The 23,331-nt window shown below is 38.7% G+C and overlaps 1 protein-coding gene and 1 non-coding gene across 8 annotated transcripts in view; both read left to right on the forward strand.

The window, feature by feature from the left end:
- The window catches only part of LOC101122457 (zinc finger protein 14 homolog), an 86,969-nt gene extending 66,120 nt beyond the window's left edge, over positions 1-20,849 (forward strand). Inside the window, exons 1-6 of one of the 7 annotated variants that reach the window (XM_060398537.1) lie at positions 6-45; positions 623-2,884; positions 3,648-3,732; positions 7,751-7,877; positions 9,234-9,332; positions 16,650-20,849. In XM_060398537.1, the coding sequence (XP_060254520.1) occupies positions 2,745-2,884; positions 3,648-3,732; positions 7,751-7,877; positions 9,234-9,332; positions 16,650-18,016 (1,818 nt within the window). In that variant the 5' untranslated portion in view covers positions 6-45; positions 623-2,744 and the 3' untranslated portion in view covers positions 18,017-20,849. Of the gene's footprint in view, positions 1-5; positions 2,885-3,647; positions 3,733-7,750; positions 7,878-9,233; positions 9,333-16,649 lie in introns of those variants that run through there. The other 6 variants (XM_060398536.1, XM_060398538.1, XM_060398539.1 and 3 more) reach the window with 6 other exon arrangements.
- On the forward strand, positions 9,806-9,912 carry LOC114118152 (U6 spliceosomal RNA). The gene has a single exon (XR_003591695.1). It is a non-coding gene; the product is annotated as a U6 spliceosomal RNA (small nuclear RNA).
- Positions 20,850-23,331: the final 2,482 nt, after the last annotated feature.

A 23,331-nucleotide genomic window follows, 5' to 3' on the forward strand; every position in this document is an offset into this window, starting at 1 on the left:
CGCCTAGTTTCCTTCCGGCTTCCTTGCTGGTTTCGGCTCGGAGAGGTGAGTTGGTCTCGTGCACTGAGGAAATAGGCGCGGGGGCGGCGCGGGGGCGGCGCGGTCTCTGTGTGCACCCGGCTGCAGTGACTGTAGTTTGTGACGCTACCCGGACACTGGGTGCTCTGTTGCGTCCTCTGTCCTCCTGCTTCAGGGCCGCGCAGATGCAGCGGCCCAGAATGGCTCCGAGTTAGATTTACGAACCCCACAGTGAAGGCCTGTAACAAAAAGACGCAGAACAACAGCTCTCAGAACCAGAGCTTAACAAGAGCTCCCTCCCAAGGCAGCGCTCTTGAATTCGGAGACAGCTCCAGCCCTGGCCATTGTACTTCGGCCATTCTCTCCGATGCCGGGAAGGCACGGCTTCACCCCAGGCTCCCACTTATTTTATCGGGTAGTGTGTGTGATGGATGGTGGGAGCGAGGGTCGTAGCGGGGGTGTGTCCTTAGTCTGGCCCGGCTGAGCTTGGGAAAAAGGCTCACTGCGTCGATTCCCGTCACCGTCCCCCAATCTTTAGAAAGGAGGAAATCTATATGATGTTTGCTCTTTGTTCCATGAAGTGTAATTTCAATTCTTTTTCTAGACCCGGGGATACTTGTAAGAAGTGAAAATAGGTCAGACTAAGACGAAAAGCAATCCTGCCGTTCATCTTGTTGAGAGAGAAAAGACAGACAAAACCAACTACGCAGTTAATAGAAAACGTCGCTACTGCATAGGTCAGGCAGCAGTTGTAAAACGCCATAAAGACTCCCTTTTTGAGAGTTTATAGCTTTCTTACCAGTGTTAGACCTGCCTTGACTGTTTTTATTTTATTTCGGTAGATACCCGCTTGCTAAATTACCCTCACTTCACTAATAGCACTCAATCTCCAGTTAGTCCTTGCCTATCTTGTTCTCTCACTTCAGTAGCAGCGGTCATTCCAGAATGGTTTCCCCACAGCCTCAGAATCCTTCAGTTGGAGCACAGCTGTTTACAGAGGGGCTTTTCTTATCCCTATCCTCTGTCACATTCCAAGGAATTTCCTCCTTCTCTTGAGTCAGTCCTATTTTGTTGGACTCTGCAGGCTTATTTCAGGTAGTCTTTAGCTGGTTAGGCTTTGACTAGCCGGCTGAAATATCCTACCCATTGGCCTGGTATTTTGTTCTTCCTCTCCATTGGCTATTCAGATGAGCACTTGGCAGTCATTTCATTCCGCCTGTGAGCTGCTGCTTTCTAATAGTTTAAGTGATCTGCAGGTCATACAGGGAGGCTAACTGCATAGCATTATTTTAGGCTGTCATTTATTGAGAAGATTACAGTTTAATTGGAATCATACCCTAGGTGTCCTTGATGTTTTCCGCTGCCCTGAGGTCAAAAGCAGGAAAAGATAGGAGAATGTTTGATTGGTGACAAAGTCTTAGCTTTTCAGTCTTAGCCTTTAGGAGTTTCAAGGTGATAGATTGTTAACAGAGAAATCTGTGTTAACAAGAGAAGGGAAATAGTAGGAAGGAAGGAAAACAGTATAGAAATTTGACGAGTGGCTTGAAATTTTTGACAGCCTGTGTGTGTTTCAGATCACGTATTTATGTGATCTTATGAAAGGGAGCTTAGTATAGTGGCAATAGGATGAGTTATGGAGCTGAATTACCTGGATTCTAATCCTAACTTGCCACTTAGAACTGGGTGAAGTTGGGGCAGTTCATTTCATCTCTTTGCACCACTAATTCCTTCATCTGTAAAAGGAGGATAATAATAGAACCTACTGCATAGGATTGCTATGAATAGGTGAATTAATATATGTAAAGTCCTCAGATAATGCTTGACACATAAATGCTCAATAGATTTACTTGTTATTATTAAATCGTAATTCCATGTTTTTCCTCATCACCCAGATCCAAAAATTATGAGGATTTTGCCATGTGTGCTTCATCCATCCTCATACTGTCTGTCCTTTTGTAAATTGTTGTTATTCAAGAGGAATTGCCTACCAACCTGAAGTTTTGAAATTCATTAGCATTATGAGGAAGAGTGGGGGTGAGAAGCTCAAATGTTTTTTGTGGAAGAATAAAGAAAGCAGAAGAGAATTTTCTTTAATATTTGTGGGAAGAAGTATGTAGTATTATTCTTTTTTGCAACTTTAGTGCATATATATGTAGAGTCTTATTTAATACTCATAACAATGCTTTGGGATAGAATCTATAGTTATCACCATTTTTTATAGGAGGACTCTAAGACTGCAAAGTAACGTGTTTAAGGTAATACAGCTTGATAACTATGAGAGCTGAGATTTCTATCCTGGAAGTTTGACAGCAAAGCCTATGTTAGTAATTGCAACAGTATACCAAATCTCATCATTATGTATACTTAAATCTTTCCCACTCTACTTAGTAATCCATCATCAGTAGTCAGAGAAGGCAGTGGCACCCTACTGCAGTACTCTTGCCTGGAGAATCCCATGGATGGAGGAGCCTGGTGGGCTGCAGTCCATGGGGTCGCTAAGGGTCAGACATGACTGAGCGACTTCACTTTCACTTTTCACTTTCATGCACTGGAGAAGGAAATGGCAACCCACTCCAGTGTTCTTGCCTGGAGAATCCCAGGGACGGGGGAGCCTGGTGGGCTGCTGTCTATGGGGTCGCACAGAGTCGGACACGACTGAAGTGACTTAGCAGCAGCAGCATCAGTAGTAGTAATGCGTAGTGAGTCGTGTCCAACTCTGTGACCTCATGGACAGTAGCCCGCCAGGCTCCTCTGTCCATGGGATTTTCCAGGCAAGTATACTGGAGAAGGCTACCATTTCCTCTTCCAGGGAATCTTTCCTACCTAGGAATCAAACCTATGTCTCCTGTGTCTCCTGCATCGACAGGTGGGTTCTTTACCACTGCGCCACTTGGGAAGCCCAGTCCATCATGAGGGGAAGATATTGATCTAATGATAGCAAACACTGTCTAGTTACATCCAGAGTATAGCTATGAGGTCTCTATGGAGGTGCATGGATTTCATACAATAAGATTTATGCCTTATAGTTTTTATTTTGATGATGTTACCTGCACAGTTAGACTAGTAGGACAAGAAGATCTAGTAGCAGTTGGAGGACTTCATAAGCATCTTGGCTCAAAGTATTGGTTCAGAAGCAAAATAAATGCATTTGCTAGGATGCTGTGAAAGGAAGCAGTCATGAGACTGCTATCAGTGCCTAAAAGACATCAGTCAGGGACTTTCTGTCTGTCTTTTATAGGTAGTATTCTTAACACATGGGCTTCACAGGTGTCTGGGTGGTGAATCTGCCTGCCAAGCAGATGCAGGTTGGATCCCTGGGCTGGGAAAATCCCCTGGAATAGGAAATGGCAACCCCACTCCAATATTCTTGCCTGGGAAATCCCTTGGACAGAGGAGCCTGGCGGGCTAAGGTCCATGGAGTCACAGAGAGTGGGATGAGACAGAGCATGTGTACACATCAAAGCTTAGATTTCTTTAGACTCCCTGTGCTGTCCTCCAGTTTGAATATGAGCGTGGTAAGGAGTATTTTGGAAGCCAGAATGGAAGAGAAAAACTCATAAAGCTAACATAAGTCATTTGGGGGAGCTCTGACACACCTCTGGTTTTATTGCTGCTTTGTCTTCTTCCAGATCTGGCTTATCTGAACTCTGCAGATCTCCAACAGAAATCTTGAAAAGGACTGACCGGTGCTTGCAGTTCAAAACAATGGCCCATGTAAGTTGATGTTTCTTCTTCCTTTTTGAAATATTACCTATTTCTAGACCATGTATACATACTCATTCCTTATTCTGAAACTTCTGTTTAATGGAACTCCATTCAATAACCTATTCTAGTCCCTCTCATTCCTGTGAGATTTGGAGACAAATAGCCCAGTGTCCTCTCTGTGTGCCCTTCTCTATTTTTCCACTAATGTGGACCATCTTCTGTCAAGAGCCATGAGGGAGCAAAAGTAAATTGCCTTAAGAAAAAAGCAGGTAATTCCTGCCAAATGTCCTCCTGTTAACATTTTTTATCTTAGTTTTTTATTTTAATACCTAAACTTCAACGAAAGCGTATTTCTCTGAAAACAGTGATTTTTGGTCTGGTTCTATATGGAAACAATTTACATCCCCAGGGACTTCCTTTGTGGTCCAGTGGTTAAAACTCTGCACTTCTAGCTACAGGGGACATGGGTTCAATTCCTGGTCGGGGAAATAAGATCCCACATGCCATGTGGCATGGCCAAAAACAAACAAACAGCAGCAACAAAAATTTACATCCCCAATATAGAATTTAACATCTTTTTAAAGTTTTTTAGAACTTTTTATTGATGCAAAACATACATAGAGAATAGTGCTCAAATCCTAAGTGTGCAGCTAAATGAATTTTCATAAATTGAGCATTTCTGTTGTATCAGCCCTCAGGAGAAGAAGAATGTTATTGGCATTCATATACCCCTCTTTCAGTTACTTTCTACCCCCGTCCAAAAGTAACCCTGACCTTGATTACCCTATAATAATTTTGCTTATTTTGAGGACTTTATATAAGTGAAATCATATAGTTCAGTGTAACTTTTTTTATTTAAAAAACAGAAAACAATATACAGGAAGTCTTGTTGTATTCCAAATACAATTGCTGAACCATTAGAACCATCTGCAGATGTTTTGAAATGCTTGCAAATGTCATCAAAGGGGATGTGTATAATTGGTGTTGCTGGTGGAAGGGGAGGCATAAGAGCATCATACAGAGTCTGAGTCATTCCTCTGTTCTGTTCTTATTAGAAATGCACTTTCATGGTGCATTTCCCACATAGCCCCTGCTTTTGTCATTTTGTAAAATGAGTTCCTAAAAAGTTGGAAAAGTATTGAAGAAAACTGTGGAGAAACAAAGCAAGTGAGAAAAAAACATTTGGTAAAAGAAATAGCAAAGCTAAAAGAAAATACGAAAGCCAAAGATATCATATGTGCATGACCCATGTGTACTGGAGCTCTGTCCTGGGGGAAATGTGAAGCTAGTGGGAGGGTTGGAATTAATGTATAATGCAATATAATTCTTTGCTTTAAAATGGTAGGAAAATAGACACCCACCCAAAATAGTGGGAAAATTATGTAGTGTTAGAATGTCTTGATTTTCAGCAGTGGATTATTGATACTAAGTGGGAGATCCCTCTTTGGCCTTTCCTTGAAAATCTTGCGGTTTGATGAAAGAGAATTTCGTCTTATTTGACTGCTGATAGGGAAAACGCCAAACTTCTCCACAAACCTGAGTTTTTTAAATATGTAATGAGATTTTGTGTTGGCTAAAATATCAGTGCATTGAAATATTATGGTATGTAAGGCTTTGTAGAGGGTGGAAGAGGTAGGGATTTGATTGAGGCCTCGTTTTGTGAGGCTTAAAATTTCATATGCTGCCTTGATATCTTGTCAAGGCTCCAGAGACCTAACTAAGAGTTTCCCTGCTCTCCCCAGATGGGGCCCCCATTTACCTGGCTAGTTCCTCTATTCACCAGACCAGCTGAACCTCTCCTGGTCTTTAACCTAGTAAGTCACCTCCCTGCCAGCCCACAGAATTATTCAAACAAGCCGTCACATCATCCTGCATTGGCCACGGAATCCATCATCCTCTTTTCACTATAAAGCCTGCCTCCCACAGATCCTGCTTGTTCACCCTATTCCTGAGTACATCCCCTGTGTGGCCCTGTATGACGTGTAATATCTTCCTTTCCTGGGCTGGAGTATATGTGACTAATAAACTGCCATCAGTCACATCTATCAGGTGTCAGATATTCAGTCATCTCATACTGTTTAGGATCCCTCCCTCACAAGCGGGTTGAGTAGGAGGTGATCAGAACTGGACAGCAAATAGGTCAAGAATTATCTCCAGGAAACCCTGAGAGAAGAATACCAGGAGCAGAGTCCATTGTACAGTGTTACCAGATGTGCTGGTTTCGAGCAGGGTTTCTCAATTTTGGAACTAAAGTTGATCTTTGAACAGTGCAGGGATGAGGGGTGCTGACCCTCTGGGCAGTTGAACATCTGGTCCTCTGTGTATGCCATCCCTTCGTATCTGGAATTCCTCATTATCTGGAGTTCCACATCCATAGATTCAGTGAACCTAGAATTGCATCATACCGTAGTATTTATGACTGAGAAAAATACACATAGAACTGGTACCATGCATTTCAAATCCTTGTTGTTCAAGTGTCAACTGTACTATTTTAAGCCAGAGAATCATTTACTCTGGCGGAGTGTCCTCTGCATTGTTGGATGTCTAACAGGTATCCATGTTAGACATTTATTGGATGCTTCTAACACTCACACCCACTCTCCCCAGTTGTGCCAATCAGAATTGTCTCCGGACGTGGCTGGATGTCTTCTTGGAAGTAAAATCACTCCTCATTGATAATCATGATCCAGAGTGCTATTTTTAACACTTGGGGCTTCCCTGGTGGCTAAGATGGTAAAGAATCTGCAATGCAAGAGACTCGGTTCAATCTGGGCCTCCCTGGGTCGGGAAGATCCCCTGGAGGAGGAAATGGCAACCCATTCCAATATTCTTGCCTGGGAAATACTGTGGACAGAGGAGCCTGGTGAGTTGCAGTCTGTGGGGATTGCAAAGAATCCGACACGACTGAGCGACTAAACACGCACACACTCTCTAACTCAGAAGTGAGGAAAGATGTTCAGTGAGGGATGATGAATGATGAAGAGCTAAGAAGATCATACAGATGCATAAATAGTGTATTATTTGTGCAGATAACTCAGTTGCTCAGTCATGTCCGACTCTTTGTGACCCCATGGACTGTAGCCTGCCTCCGTCCCTGAGTGTAAGTAATAGTGTAGAATGTGAGCATTGAGGAAGATTTTTGAGATTGTATTGAATCCAGAAATCTAAAGAGAGAGTGAAAGAAGATTGAATTTAATGCATTCGAAATGTCGACTGCCATGTAGCAAATTTTAAAAAATAAAGAATTGGTCATAATAGGCAAAGTGCTTATAATAAAATCTGACTTTATGATGAACTGGAGTCATTTTCTTAGAGATTTTGTAGTACATTTGGGAGAAATTTTTATCAATATTTTTTCATTATCAGTGAAGGAAAAAGAGGATAGAAGATCTCATACTTCTTAAGAATTTGTGGTGGAGAAATAGCTTGCTGAAGGCTTGTGTGCACTGTTTCATTTCATTGGGACTTCTTTTGGTTAATTTATTCCTTTCCAGATATTTTTGGGTAAAAATTTAATCTTATCTGCAGTCACAGGATGGTTCATAACATGTAGCACTGTTTCAGTGATGCTAATTTTCTTACTGTCTAATTCACATGGCATAAATTTGCTTGCTCTGGGCTTCCTCTGGTGGTCCAGTGGTTAAGAATCTACCTGCCAATGCAGGGGACATGGGTTTGATCCCTGGTCTGGGAAGATGCCACAGGGCATCTGGGCAACTAAGCCCATGTGCCACAACTACCAAGCCTGCAAGCCCTGGAATATGTGGCGGCAACAAGAGAAGCCACTGCAATGAGAAGCCCATGCACCACAACTAGAGAGTAGCCCCCAGTCACTGTAACTAGAGAAATTGCTTCAGAGCACAGCAACGAAGACCCAGCACAACCAGAAAGAAATACCAAATAAATAAATGTGCTTGCTCTGTGCTCCCTCCGTCTCTGCAATGCAATCATTGATCCCCTCTCTTTCTATTTATAAAAAATATTTCATGTATTTTCACAAGTAATACATGAGTTTTATTTTTTTCAGGGTTCAGTGACTTTCAGAGATGTGGCCATTGACTTCTCACAGGAAGAATGGGAATTCTTGGACTCAGCACAGAGGGACTTATATAGGGATGTGATGTGGGAGAATTACAGCAACTTCATCTCACTAGGTAAGGCAGTTTATCTCAAATTATACTGACTTTCTCTTCTGTCAATTTGAGGATTGTGTTTTGAGAAACTGAACAAAATTTTTTCTCTCTGTTCCAAAGGAATGTTGTAAGCTTTGTTAGGTTGGAAATAGGACCCTCCTTGTAACACTTGTCATTCTCAGGCTCAGCAGGCTAGGTCCTTCAGACTGTCTTCAGGCTCGGTTGTTTCCATGTTTCCTTAGTACACAGGGGCTGGGTTTGAATTCTGGAATTTTTTTTTTTTTTTTGACAGAAACATTGTTCAAGAGACCAGAATTCACTATGTATTTGAGCTAAGAATTGATGGAGCTTCTTTCTGATCCACCTGTGAAGAGAATACCTAGACACAGGGATTCTGAATCTCTCTAAAAATAAGAGGAGCCTGTAGAATTTACACAGTAGGAGATGAATCCCTATAGTTCATCTAAAACTCAAGTAAATGCATTCTGTTTTGTATAGCAGACATATGTAGTTCTACTTGCTTTGTGGTTGAAGGTTAAAAATCTAAGAACTTTACATTTAATATTAAACAAATATCCTAGTAAATATCTGAGGATGTCTCAGGAAGCCTCTTATTCTTCTCTCAGCCAATTGATAACAATAGAAATCAACTGCTAATATGCACATATATTATGTGTATATATAACAGGCTTCCCTGGTAGCTCAGATGGTAAGGAATCTGCCTGCAGTGCAGGAGACCTAGGTTCAGTCCCTGGGTCGGAAAGATCCACTGAAGAAAGGAATGACTACCCACTCCAGTATTCTTGCCCAAAGAATTGCATGGACGGAGAAGCCATGGACTGGCAGGCTACAGTCCATAGGGTCACAAAGAGTTGGACACGACTGAGTGACTGACACTTTCACTTTCATGTATATAAATGTATGTATTTGTACTTATGTACTATTCTGAACATTGTATATTATTAATTAATCCTCACAACAACTCTATGAGAAATGTACTATATTATCCTTATTTCAGATGAGAAAATTTAGGCACAGAAGGTTAATAATTTGCTGAGGCAAGATAGCAACAAAGGCAGGATGAACCTGTGCTATCTGGATCCATATTTTGTGTTCTTAGCTATTAAATAAGACTGCCTCTCAGCAGAGCTTATACGAGTTTAAATTGTTTTAAAACCTGTTCTTGACTATCTGGTGTCTGTTCTTAGTGGTCCTCAGGTTACCCTAAGGTGAGTGTTTTTCAACTTCCTAACATTTCTTTGTGCTTAGACTTTATATATAAAATACTATTTTGAACTACTAGTTTATTATAAATTTAACCAAATCTGAACCTAAGGACTTTGGGGTTTATAATTTCATGTCACGTTATATTTTAAGCAGGTCCTTCCATGTCTAAGCCAGATGTGATTACCTTATTGGATGAAGGGAAGGAGCCCTGGATGGTTGTGAGAGAAGGAATAGGAAGACACCACCCTGGTGAGTGAGGGTTGAGTAGGCATGGGAAAATCATTACTGTAGGTAATAGCCAAGTTTGTCAGGGTAGAGACATTCCCTTGAGATTTACAGATCACTCTTCAAAAGCCTGTAGAGGAAAGGCCTAAGACCTAGGAAGCAAATTAAAATCTTTTAAACCTGGGCTAACAAGGGAATTTCCTACTGGCCTTGATTACAACTCTCTATTTCTCACATCATATTTCTCTCCCACTTCAAAGAAAAAAGCTGTTCTCAGTAAAAGGAAAACAAATGATAATGTAAGAGTTAAAATCAACAGAATAGAAAAAGAAAAGAAGAGAAACTTAACAGAGCTTAGAGTTGATCTCGCGATAAGATCAACAAAATTAATAAACGCCAACTTGACTAATCAAGAAAAAAAGAGAGACAACATAAATTACTAATACCAGGAAAGAGAGGTTTTCGCTTAACATGTTATATCCATTAAAAGAATAAGAGTGCTCACTTCAGCAGCACATACACTCAAATTGGAACAATACAGAGAAGATTAACATGGCCCCTGCGTAGGGATGACATGCAAATTCATGACATGTTCCATATTAAAAAAAGAGTGAATATCATGAATAACTTTATGCCAGTAAATTTGACAACTTAAATGGAAAAATTCCTTGAAAAATATAAACTTACCAGATCTGACACAGAGTAAAAAGAAAATATGCATAATTTCATATCTACTAAAGCAATTAAGTTCATTATCAGAAGTCTTTCCAGAAAGAAAATGCTAGACTCAGATAGTTTCACTGGTGAATTCTATTAAATATTTAAGGAAGTAATAGTACAGTATTACACATATTCCTTCAGAAAAAGAATTCATTCCAACTCATTTTACGAGGCTACTTTAATTTTTACACTATGTTCATGAAGGATGTAAGTTTATAATTTCCCCCTACCCTTGATAATTTCTGTCCTTCTTGAACATAGATGTACAATGCTTAACAAAATATCGGAAAATTAAATCCAGTAATATATAGTAATGATGACTAAATAGGGTTTACCCCAGGAAATTATGCTTGGTTTAACATTTGAAAATTAATCAGTGTAATTTACCATATTAACAGAAATGTGAGAAATCATTTGATTATCTCCATGGGTGTAAAAATAGCATATGACAAAATTCAATATCCATTCATGATAAAAGCTCTTAGGGAACTAGAAATCAAAGGGAGCTTCCTCAGTGTGATAAAGGGCATCTGCTGAAAAAATACTACGTCGTTAACTTTATCATGCTGGATTGAAGAGTTCCCTCCTAAGACTGAAAAAGGCAAGGATGCCCAGTCTCCCTGTATCTACTTAACATTAAATTGAAGGTCTGAGCATTGCAATAAGGCAAGAAAAAGAAATAAGAGATATAAAGATCAAAAAGAAAGAAGTAAAACTATTTGGAGATGGTATAATTATATACTTAGAAAATCCTAAGGAATCAAAGCAACATCTACTCAAACTAGTAAGTGAAGATCACAGGATACAAAGTTAACTTACAAAAGTCAGTTTTGTTTTTATATAGGAAAAAAATTGGAAAATTCAAGTTAAGTCAATTAAGAAAAAGTAAATTAAGTCAGTTTACAGTAGGGTCAGAAAATAAAATCCTAAGGAATAAATTTGACAAAATGTGCAAGACCTCTACAATAAAAGCCATGGAACATTGCCAAGATGATCCGATGAATAGAAAGATACCATTTTGGGGATGAGATGCAATACAGTTCCAGGCACAATCCTAGGAACCTCTTTTTTTAAATTTTGTAGATACTGACAAACTTATTCTAAAATTTATATGGAAAACCAGTGGACATAGCATGTCTAAAACAATCTCAAAAAAGGAAGAACATGTTATAGAACTTAGACTACATGACTTCAAGATACTTTGAGATATATTATAAAACTAAATTACTCAAGACATTGTGGTATTGGCTAAGGATCAGCAAACAGAACAGAGACCCTAGATGAAGACCTCACGTGCACTTAGTGTCATTTATTTACTGACAGAGGTGTCAGAGCCTTCCAATGGAAAAAGGAAAGTATTTCAACAAATGACACTGGAATAATTTGGGAAAAAAATCTTGACCTCATATCACAATTAATTTGAGATCGATTTTAGACCTAAATATAAGAACTAAACATTAAAAAATCTTAAAAGTCAAATATAAAAAAATAAAAATTTAAAAACTAGGTATACATTTTATATGTAAAAAAATATAAAAGCAAAATGTAAATGGGCTTCCAAGGGTGGTGCTGGTGGCAAAGAACCTGCCTGCCAGTGCAGAAGACTTAAGACAAAGGTTTGATCCCTGGCTTGGGACAATCCCCTGGAGGAAGGTATGGCAACCCACTCCAGTATTCCTGCCTGGAGAATCCCATGGTCAGAGGAGCCTGGCGGGCTACAGTCCATAGGGTTGCATAGTCAACATGACTGAAGGGAGTTAGCATGCATGTAAAGCTTTTAGAGGAAAATATAGGGGAATGACTTGATATTAGGCAAAAGTTTCTTAGGAGAAAGCAGTAACCATAAAAATGAAAAATTAATGTCATAATTTATCCAAATAAAAAACATTATCTCATCAAAATATACTAATAAAAAAATGAATAAGCAAGTCATAGACTGAGAGAAAATAGTAGTAAAACAAAGGACCAACATCCAGTTGATACACTACAACTCAACACTATAATGATAGGCAACTCAATTAAAAATGGGTAAAAAGTACATCCATACCATGGAGTAACACTCAGCAACAAAAAGGAATATATTCTTAATACATGTGATAATTTGGGTGAACCTGGAAGAAGTTATGTTGAGTGAAAAAAATAATCATAAAAGGTTATACCATATGACTCTAATTAATATTTATGAAATAATAAAATTATAGAGGTGTTTCTTGACTTCCTAGTTTTGATTTCCAGTCCCCTATAATGAAAAGGATATCTTTTTTGGGTGTTAGTTCTAAAAGGTCTTGTAGGTCTTCATAGAACCATTCAACTTCAGCTTCTTCAGCGTTACTGGTTGGGGCGTAGACTTGGATTACTGTGATATTGAATGGTTTGCCTTGGAAACGAACAGAGATCATTCTGTCATTTTTGAGATTGCATCCAAGTACTGCATTTTGGACTATTTTATTGACCATGATGGCTACTCCATTGCATAGACCTGTCTACAAACACATACATGCTGTTGCTGCTAAGTCACTTCAGTTGTGTCCAACTCTGTGTGACCCCATAGATGGCAGCCCACCGGGCTCCCTGTCCCTGGGATTCTCCAGGCAAGAACACTGGAGTGGGTTGCCATTTCCCTCTCCAATGCATGAAAGTGAAAAGTGAAAGGGAAGTCGCTCAGTCGTGTCTGACTCTTCATGACCCCATGGACTGCAGCCTACCAGGCTCCTCCGTCCATGGGATTTTCTAGGCAAGAGTACTGGAGTGGGGTGCCATCGCCTTCTCTGAAACACATACATGAGGGTATGTATAACTGATGAAATCTACATCAGCCCTATGGATTATTCCAAGGGTAAATTCTTGGTTTGAATATTGTACTATAGTTTGTAAGATGTTCCCATTGAGAGGGAGGGTGAAGGGGTCGTGAGACTTCTCAATACTTTTCTTTGCAGCATCCTGTGAATCTGCAGTTATTTCAAAACAAAAAGTAAATAAAAATGTCCTGTTGGGGGTGATAGGTAAAAGATTTGAGCCAAGAGAGTAGCTACTCTCTTTCTTGATCAATGACTATAATTCATCATGATCTAAACCTGTACTAGGCAGCTCCAGCTGCCATAACAAAATACCATAGAATAGGTGACTTAAACAACAGAAATGCATTTTCCCACAATTCTGGTGGCCAGAAGTTCAAGGTTAGGATTTGGGGACCTGATGAGGGCTCTCTTCTGGCTTGCAGATGGCCCTATTCTCATACTGTCTTCACATGAGGAAGAGAGAAAGATCTCTCTCTTCCTCCTGTTAAGGCCACCAGTGCTGTCCTGTCCTATTCTGTCCAGCAGTCCTGTGAATTAGGATTCCACCCTTATTACTTCATTTAACCTTAATTGCCTCCTAAAAGCACTGTCTCCAAATATAGGCACATTGTGTATTTAGGACTTAGGTGTATTTTGGAGGGACAAAATTCAGTCCATAGCAATGTCTGTATAGGGTCCAGTTTCTTTCCAGTCTAACTAGTATACATACACTTGCTTGCCTAAAAATAGGTTCATTTATTCAGCAATACTTGCATGCCCAATCTGAACCAAGCACTGTGCTACACACCAGTGGAACAGGTGTGAGCAAGACTGGTAGTTCCCAGCAGTCTTCTGGTTTACATTTTAATAAGAGTAAGGACATTAAGTTAACAAGTAAATGAATAGTATTATGTAGTGACAAGTGTTATTAAGAAAAGTGAGGAGAACAGGAGATAGAAATTAGGAGATGTAGACAGAATTTTGGTCTGTTGGGGCTTTTTGAAGAGATGATTTTTGAGTGGAGACATGCGAAAAGAGCTCAGACCATTTGAATATCTAAAGCAAGAAGCAAGAACAGTCCTAATGAAACAGTAAATGCAGAGACCTTGGGCCAGAGGGCAAAGACTTTGATGTTTGAGGAACAGCAAAAAGGCCAGCATGCAAATTTTTGTTATCATCCTTACCTGATGATCTTACTTGCAAAGCAGAAATAGAAACACAGTAGTGTAGAGAACAAATGTGTGGCTACCAAGGGGGAAGTTCAGGTAGAATGAATTGGGAGATTGGGACTGGCATATTTACACTATCGATACTATTATAAAATAGACAGATAATGATAACCTACTGTATAGCACAGGGAACTCTACTCAGTGCTCTGTGATAACCTAAATGGGAAGGAAATCCAAAAAAGACAGGATATATCTAAACATATATAGCTGATTCACATTGCTGTACAGCAGAAACTAATACATTATAAAGCAACTGTATTCCAATAATTTAAAAAAAAAGAGGAAGGCCAGGATGATTATTCAAAAGGTAAGTGAGAAGTAGAGTAACAAGATGAAGTCAGAAAGTTAGGTAAGGGCTAAGTCATGTAAAATTTGAGTATCATAGGGGAAGGCATTGTGATAGAAAGCCATTGGAGATTTCTAAGCAGGGGAATGTCATGAGCTGATTTGTCTTATAAGTATCATGCTAGAGAATAGACCAAATAGGGGCAAGATGAATAGTAGGAAGACCAATTAGGAGGCTATTTCATTTGTCCCAGTGGAATATGGTAGTGGCTTTGATTTGAACATTACTGGTGGGAGATAGACAGATGTTAGATTCATGGTGGGTTTGCCCAGAATATATTGCTGGGCTGCTCCTCGGTCTGAATCCTCCACACTTGAGGCTGCTTCCACAAGTGGATGTTTTCTTTACCCAGATTGAACAACTCATACAGCCTCCTTCTCCCTGTGTGGATAAGGAGCATCTTTGTCTTTTAGTTGGTGCATTTTATCCATCTGCAGTTAAGTAATTTTCTTACATGTGCTGTGCTTAGTTGCTCAGTCATGTCTGACTCTTGCAACCCCATGCACTGTTGCCGGGCAGGCCACCCCATGGACTGTTGGCCCGCCAGGCTCCTCTGTCCATGGGGATTCTCCAGGCAAGAATACTGTAGTGGGTTACCATGCCCTCTTCCAGGGGATCTTCCCGACCCAGGATTTGAACCCAGGTCTCCTGCATTGCAGGTGAATTCTTTACTGTCTGAGTCACCAGGGAAATATATAAACCTTATATATTTAGGTTTAAATCCACTTTCTTTTTTCTCTTTGTTCAGCATTATCTTTTTTTCCCTCTCATGCCTGTTTTGGATTAATTAAAATATTTTATTTTAGCTTTTGCCTCTTGAGTGTGTTAGTTATACACACTTTAATAGTTGCTCTAGAGGTTAACACATGTATTCTTCACTTACTGCATTGTACCTTAAATTAGTTCCTTTATATATTTCTCAATATTGTAGAGACATTAATAACATTTAAATTCTTCTTAGGTATCCTCTACTTTTTCTACTGTTGTTAGTTATCTTAACTCTTTATACATTTAGATCCCCATAGAGTATTAATTTAAATACTATTATTAATACTGATTTAGATTTACCTACACAGGTACCTTTTACAGTGCTCCTTTTTCTTTTCTGCACTGTAGTGCTTCTGCTTAGAATCATTTCTCTGTTCCTGAAGAACTTCCTTTAGTATTTCTTTTATTGTGCCTGTTGGCAATGAATTCTCTTAGGTTTTATTTGAAACTATCTTTATTTTGTCTTCATTTTTAAAGGGTACAGAATTTTGTCTTCGTTCTTTGGAGTACAGAACTCTGGATTGGCCGTTATTTTCTCTTAGCAGCTGTCTTCTTGTTTTTATGGCTTCTGTCATTTTCATTGAGTAGCAGTTTGTCATTCATGTTGTAATTCTGTTGGAGGTATTGTTTTGGAGATATTTTTCCTATTTTCCCCATAAACTTTAATATTTGGTGTGTAATTTTACAGAAGATAGGGTTTTTTAGGTACACATACGTGTTATTAGCAGGAATACAGTGTCTTCTAGAGATGTCTAATCCATTCACTGGTAATGATGTTGAAAACAGCCTCTGCATGTTGGTGGTGAATCAAATCTCAGAGACAGAGTTTTGGGTGAAGTAGAAAAGAATAGCTTTATTTCTTTGCCAGGCAAAGGGGGACACAGTGAGCTTGTGCTTTAAAAATTGTGTGTCCCAACCTGGGAGGAGTTGGTGAGAGTTTTATAGCAATAGTTCAAGATCAGGGTTACTGATAAGGATCAGGGGGTGTGCAGGGCCTGTATTCCTTTCATTTAATCTGGCCTCTGGTGTTCTCGTGAAGAGCTTCACTGGTTCCTTTAATCTGGCCTCAGGTGGTGTCTTGTTGAGCTTCTGAAGGTTATCAAACTGCCACCTCTCTGGAACATCTTCCAGTTGCTGGGGGTTTTAGTTTTGCAGAAGAGCTCAAAGATACTGTTACGTGTATCCCTTGTGGTGGAACCGGGACTCTGACCCAAGGTTGCAGTATTGTTTCTTGACTGCCCCTTTCTTGTTTCTGCATCCTCTCCCTTCCCTGATTAGCACCTGTTCAGATTTTCCCTTTGGAATCTAGGGAAGGTCCATGGAGGCTGGAGTCTATTCTCTGCAAAGAAACAGGGGACACAGGCTTCCATGCCTAGGAGCCCCAAAGGGTCCTACTTGGTTTCAGTAATAGGCATTATTTTAGGTGCTTTTTATTTCTGTATAGTTTTCTTTCTTCTGGAACAGGAAAACATTGTGTGTTTGCTTTCTTGTTTTCTTTCAGACTTGGAATCCAGATACAGTGCCAATATTTTATCTTCAGAAAAGGACATTTATGAAGTATATTCATTCCAGTGGGAGATAATGGAAAGAGTTAAAAGCTATAGCCTTCAAGACTCCATTTTTAGAAGTGATTGGGAATGCAAAAGCAAAATTGAGGGGCAAAAGGAACCACAAGAGGGATATTTTGGGCAAGTGAAAATTGCTTCTGAAAAAATGACCACTTACAAAAAGCATAATCTTCTTGCTGAATATCAGAGAGTTCATAATGGAGAAAAGTTATATGAATGTAAGGAATGTAGGAAGACCTTTATTCGTCGCTCAACACTTAGTCAACACCTGAGAATTCATACTGGTGAGAAACCTTACAAATGTAAGGAATGTGGGCAGGCCTTTAGACAGCGTGCACACCTTATCAGACATCACAAACTTCATACTGGTGAGAAACCCTATGAATGCAAGGAATGTGGGAAGGCCTTTACAGTCCTCCAAGAACTGACTCAGCATCAGAGACTTCATACTGGTGAAAAGCCCTATGAATGTAAGGAATGTGGAAAGGCCTTTAGAGTACATCAGCAACTCGCTCGACATCAGAGAATTCACACTGGCGAGAAGCCCTATGAATGTAAGGCATGTGGGAAGACCTTTAGGCAGTGTACACACCTTACTCGACATCAAAGACTTCATACTTCTGAGAAGCTCTATGAATGTAAGGAATGTGGGAAAGCCTTCGTATGTGGTCCAGACCTTCGAATACATCAGAAAATACATTTTGGGGAGAAACCCTATGAATGTAAGGAATGTGGAAAGACTTTTAGGATATGTCAACAGCTTACTGTCCATCAGAGTATTCATACTGGTGAGAAACCCTATGAATGTAAGGAGTGTGGGAAGACTTTTAGATTAAGGCAACAACTTGTTCGCCATCAGAGAATTCATACTCGTGAGAAACCCTATGAATGTATGGAGTGTTGGAAGACCTTTAGTAGTTACTCACAACTTATTTCCCATCAGAGCATTCATATTGGTGAGAGACCTTATGAATGTGAAGAATGTGGGAAGGCCTTTAGACTGCTGTCACAACTTACTCAACATCAGAGTATTCATACTGGTGAGAAACCTTATGAATGTAAGGAATGTAGAAAACCTTTTCGACTGCTCTCACAACTTACTCAACATCAGAGTATTCATACTGGAGAGAAACCTTATGAATGTAAGGAATGTGGTAAAGCTTTTAGACTTTATTCTTTTCTTACTCAACATCAGAGAATTCATACTGGTGAGAAACCCTACAAATGTAAGGAATGTAAGAAGGCCTTTAGACAACATTCACACCTTACTCAACATCAGAAAATTCATAATGTAATTTAATACAAGGCTTTCAAATGCACATTATGTTACAGAACATCAGAAAATTCGTTTTTGAGAGAATTTGTTTGATGCTCATCATTAAGCATGAAATATTTATGTTACAGAAGAAAATGTTGCTTTAATGGTTGCTTCCACCACCATTCAAGCATTGTCTTCAGGATATTCTTATGAGAAAATAATATAATGAATGCAGGAAAATCTTTAGCCTTATCTATCTTATATCACCATTTCACCACTGTATTACCAGTGTATTATTGGATAGGTACTTAAATTTCTGTGCCTCCTTTTGCTCACTTGTAAAAAGGTGATAGTAGTATCTATGAATATTAGCTATTTATTGCTTCATAATAAAATACCACAAACTTAGTATCTTAAAATAATACACATTTATTATCTCAGTTTCTATAGGTCAGGAGTCTAGGCATAACTTAGTTGGGTCCTCTGCTTCAGGGCCTCTCGCAAGGCTAAAATCAAGGTTTCAACCATGACTGAGTCTCATCTGAAGGTTCAACTGGGGAAGAGATCCACTTCTAACCTCACGTTGTTGTTGTCCAAATTAATTTCCTGAGGGCTGTTGCACTGAGGTCTTCAGATTCTAGCTGGCTGTTGGCTGAAGGCTGACTTCAGTCAGTTCCTTGCTACATGAGCCTCTTCAGCGTAACTGCTTGCCTCGTTGGAGAATGCAATCCAAGAAAGCAAGAGTCTGCTAGCATCGAAGAAGCTATCATCTTGTGTTTCTAATCATTGAAATGACATTTCATTACCTTTGCTACCTTCTATTGCTTGGAAGCAAGGAACTAGGCTGCCCTACACTCAACGAAACAGGCTTATAGAAGAGTATGAATCCCAGGAGGAAGGGATCACGGGGGCCAATTCAGAGTCAGCCTGCTGTATCATTGTGAGGCTTGAGTAGTTAATACTTGGAAAAACAGCAGCCATATAGCATGTTTTCTGTAAATATCTATAGTTGTTATTAACATCATTAGTGTTAGTGAATTCATATGCAAGGAAGATCCTATAGAAGTAATAAATATAGAAATGCCTTCTGTCACTGCCCAGCACTTACTAAACTTAAGATTATTCTGGGTAAAATCTAGGAGGTTATATTGAATGTGAGAAGTTCTTCATCACTTGAGCTACATCAGAAATTTCATGCTGAAAAAAAAAAAACCTGATGAATTTCATGAATATGAGGTTAAGAATATAGTGGTTGAAGAAGCAAAGAGAAATATGAAATTGTTTTCCCATAATAAATTACAAGGTAAATGTTTTATAGTCTGTATTCTCTGACCACCATTCAAAATTAATTAGAAACTGTCAAAAAGATGGCAAAAAAAGAAACCACTTGGAAATATAATTGTGTATGTGTGTGTGCACATGTGTGTGTATATGTTACTCTTGTAGAAAGAAAGAAAACATTCCATTACAACTAGTAAACTTTTTGATGCTCATAGTATCCCATCTTCAACCAGTAGGAGTTGGGTTTTTTGACATGACACCAATAGCAGTTTGATAGTTTACTTGGTTATGGCTGCCTGATTTGGTCGGCTTGGGAAGATGTTTGGGTACCAACTCATCATTCTGAAAACTAATAAATAAAGGGAAAAGTATTTATTTTGTTTTTTTTCCATGTGAATCAAGTCTCAGGGTCACCCAAACTCATCAAGTTTATTTTTTTTAAAAATTTAATAAATCTTACCAGTAAATACAGAAGAAAAAATGATATTTGGGTTAGAAAAATCATTTTCTAGTTCCTAATTTAAAGAATAATGTCCAGAAAGTGATCTTCAAGGGATATTAAAATTATTTGGGGAAAGAGTTTATAGTGAGAACTTTATATTGGATTTATCAAGCTGACCATCTCCTTTGGTTGATTTTAACGTCTATAAAAGTGAAACTGTCAGACAATATGCACCTCCTGGTATGATGCAATTAGGAAGTACATGTCACTACCTATGAAGTTTTCTTGCCAAAATAATGAACAGAATGAATCAAACTTTTAAATCAAAAAATTTTTTAAACCCAAGAATTTGAGAAATAGATGAACAAAGTAAATGATACCACAGGAAGCAGCCAAGCAGATCCAGAATGTATAAAATTCCCAAAACAGTTCCCAGAAATGAGCTGATTTCTTCAACTATTGAGTGGCATGAAAAAAGAAGGGCACTGTTACCAGATTTTTGTTGTTGTTGTTGTTACCAGATTTTAAAAAAAGACTTGAGGCACATCAACTAAATTCAATATGTGGGCATTATTTGGACCCAGATTGAACAAAGTGCAAAAAGACATTTTGGAGACTGGGGAAGATGTGGACATGCACTGAGTATTAAATGACTTTTAGAAATACTAGTTTTGTTGTTTAGTTACTAAGTTATATCCATGGACTGTATCCTACCAGGTTCCTCTGTCCATGGGATTTCCCAGGCAAGAATACTGGAGTGAGTTGCCATTTCCTTTTCCAGGGGATCTTCCTAAATCAGGGGATCTTCCCAATGCAGGGATTGAACCTGAATCTCTCGGGTCTCCTGCATTGGCAGGTGGATTCTTTACCACTGGTGCCACCCGGGAAGCTTGATAATAATATCAATGTGGTTATTAAAAAATAAAAGATTTTATGATTAGAAATAAATATATAGGAAATGGTAAGATACCCAGATTTGTATTAAAATATTCCAGCAAAAGAAAATTGGCAAAGGGAGCTAGAAAGTATCAATAGATTGGTAAAATAATAATTACTGAAGTAGAATGGTTGTTTATGGGGGGTTCATTGTTCTAATATTTTTACTTTTTTTAATGTGTTTGAAAGTTTCCATAATAAAATATTTAAAACAAATTATACACTGCTTCAGAAATCATTGTTAATAAGATTCCTGCATATATGAACTTGTCAGATGTCACCAAAATTCTACTCAGTGAGGAACTTATGCCCCTGAATGCATTAAGAAAATCTTGTTTGTAGGCCTTGGCTTCATCTTCACTTTTCCACAGCAAGCCATCAAAGCTGGGCTTGTCACATGGATAAATGTATTAAAGGAATGCGTAAACCTTTGTGTCAAGAAACCAGAAAAAGAACAAAGTAAAACCAACAGAGGAAAAGCAAAGTAAAGTTAGAAATTAATTAAAGGGTTAGATACTAGTAGACTTAATCCAATGTTAATGACTATATCTTGGCAAGTCTAATCAATGAAAAGGAAATTTGAAACAGCATTAATGATAAAAGGGACATAACTATAGATTATCAAGAAATTTTTATTTTAATTCTAAAGGAACACTATTTGTATGTACAATATATATTCCAATATATGTCAAAACATAGAGGGATTACATTTTCTTCTCTAAGAATGTTATCACAACTGACTGCTCTAGAACCCAAACAGACCAACAAATAAATGTGTGTATGAAGTTCCTGTTGAAGGAAAAAAATCTGATAGTTGCATAGGTGAAAGCCTTAAGAAACAGATAATCCTTAACAGGATTTTAGCAATTAATTTTGCACAGGTAAAATAGTCCTGATATAAAACTAGACATGGATAACTCCTAAAGAGCAAAATCTAGACCAGCTTCATTTGTGACGATTCTATTAATTCTAAATAGTTGTATTTAGAATTTATTATAAAATCAGTCTTCATTCATAGGCTAGTGTTTTGCCTTTTCCAAACACAAAATATCTCCAGAAGGCCTGTGTTTAACCTAGCACAAGACCTTAACCCAATATTCTCCACAAGTTTGTTTCAGGGATACTAATCCATGAGGATATTTGAAAAAAAGGTATCATGGGGAAAATCATGAATGAAAGCAAGGATAAAGTATCTATTTTGGGGGGAAATCCAACCACCTGTTACCAACTTGTTAAAAGATGTATTCAAGATATATTTTCATTTAACACAATGTATCTCAAATTTACTTCGCTGTGCAATTCTTTCACTCCAAATATCCCTTAACACCTGTAGAGTGTGAACCATTCTGGTAGATGTTACCATAAGCACTGTGAGTGTCTTGCAGGATGTTATTTCAGACATTATGGTGAGTGAGTGTGTTGCGGAAGGGTGAGGAAGGACACTTTTCTCCGTAGCTCACATCACATCATACTCTGAAAGCAGCTTTCGGCTTGAATACTGGGCTAGTGCTTTTCTACAGAGGGGAAACGTTTTCAGCCTGGTCCTTGGTAGTGTATATAGTAAACATGCTGAAATACTCCATTAAACAGTGATTAGGACATAAATGATTTTTCATTGAAATAAAATGCTATATTAAATATCATTTTTGTATTTTCTTTCTTTATAGAGTCAAGATTTTCTCAAAGGTGCATATCTAGAAGTGCTGTGTAGACTTTGCTTCACATATTGCCAGATTGTTGCCCCATCCTTGTACCAATTTTGAATCCCTTCAGTTATTAAAGATGAGTGTCTGTATTTCCCTGATTACAAGCAAATTGAGCACATTTTTTTCATATGTGTTTCTTGACCAATCATATTTCCCTAAAAGTGCTTTTTTATTCACGTACTTTCTCTGTTTCTTTTTGGGTTTTCTCACTGATTTTTTTAGGATCCTTAAAGTAATCTAGGTATTGATAATTCCAGGTATTGTTGTCGTTCAGTTGCTCAGTCATGTCTGACTCTCTGCAACACCATGGACGGCAGCATGGCAGCCTTCCCTGTCCTTCACTATCTCCTGGAGTTTGCTCAGACTCATGTCCATTGAGTCGATGATGCCAGGTATTACACATTTATAAATGTTGGACTTATTTTCTTCACAGATAGCATGTGTTGTAACTGTGTTACAGTGTTCATTGTTTTGCTGACATTAAGTTTAGATACAGTTTTCATTTGAAAGTGGAAAGTGAAGGTGAAAGTTGTTCAGTCCTGTCTGACTCTTTGCAACTCCATGGACTATACCAACTGAGCTATTAGAGATGCGCATAGTTTTCATTTTAAATCATACCAAATAATCGTATTCGAAAGATAAGAAGGACCTCTTATTATTTACTCCTTTTTAAATATGTTTTCTGCCATGCCTCTGCAAATAGAGATAAATTCCCCCAATACGTTATTCTATTTATATTTCTCAGTAGATAAAATGACATCAAGCTGTACACTTAAGATTTATGCCCTTTATGTACCATAGAAACAGACTGCCCCTGATGTGCTGGAGCTGCTCAGGTCCCTTCAGCTTCATCTTGGTGTTTTCCTGGTGACTTTCAGTGACCTCACTTCCCTGGTGGCTCACATGGTAAAGAATCCGCTTGCAATGTGGGAGACCTGGGTTTGATCCCTGGATTGGGAAGACCTCCTGGAGAAAGACATGACAACCCACTT

The sequence above is a fragment of the Ovis aries genome, chromosome 14, assembly GCF_016772045.2.
Source record: "Ovis aries strain OAR_USU_Benz2616 breed Rambouillet chromosome 14, ARS-UI_Ramb_v3.0, whole genome shotgun sequence".
Lineage (NCBI taxonomy): Eukaryota > Metazoa > Chordata > Mammalia > Artiodactyla > Bovidae > Ovis > Ovis aries.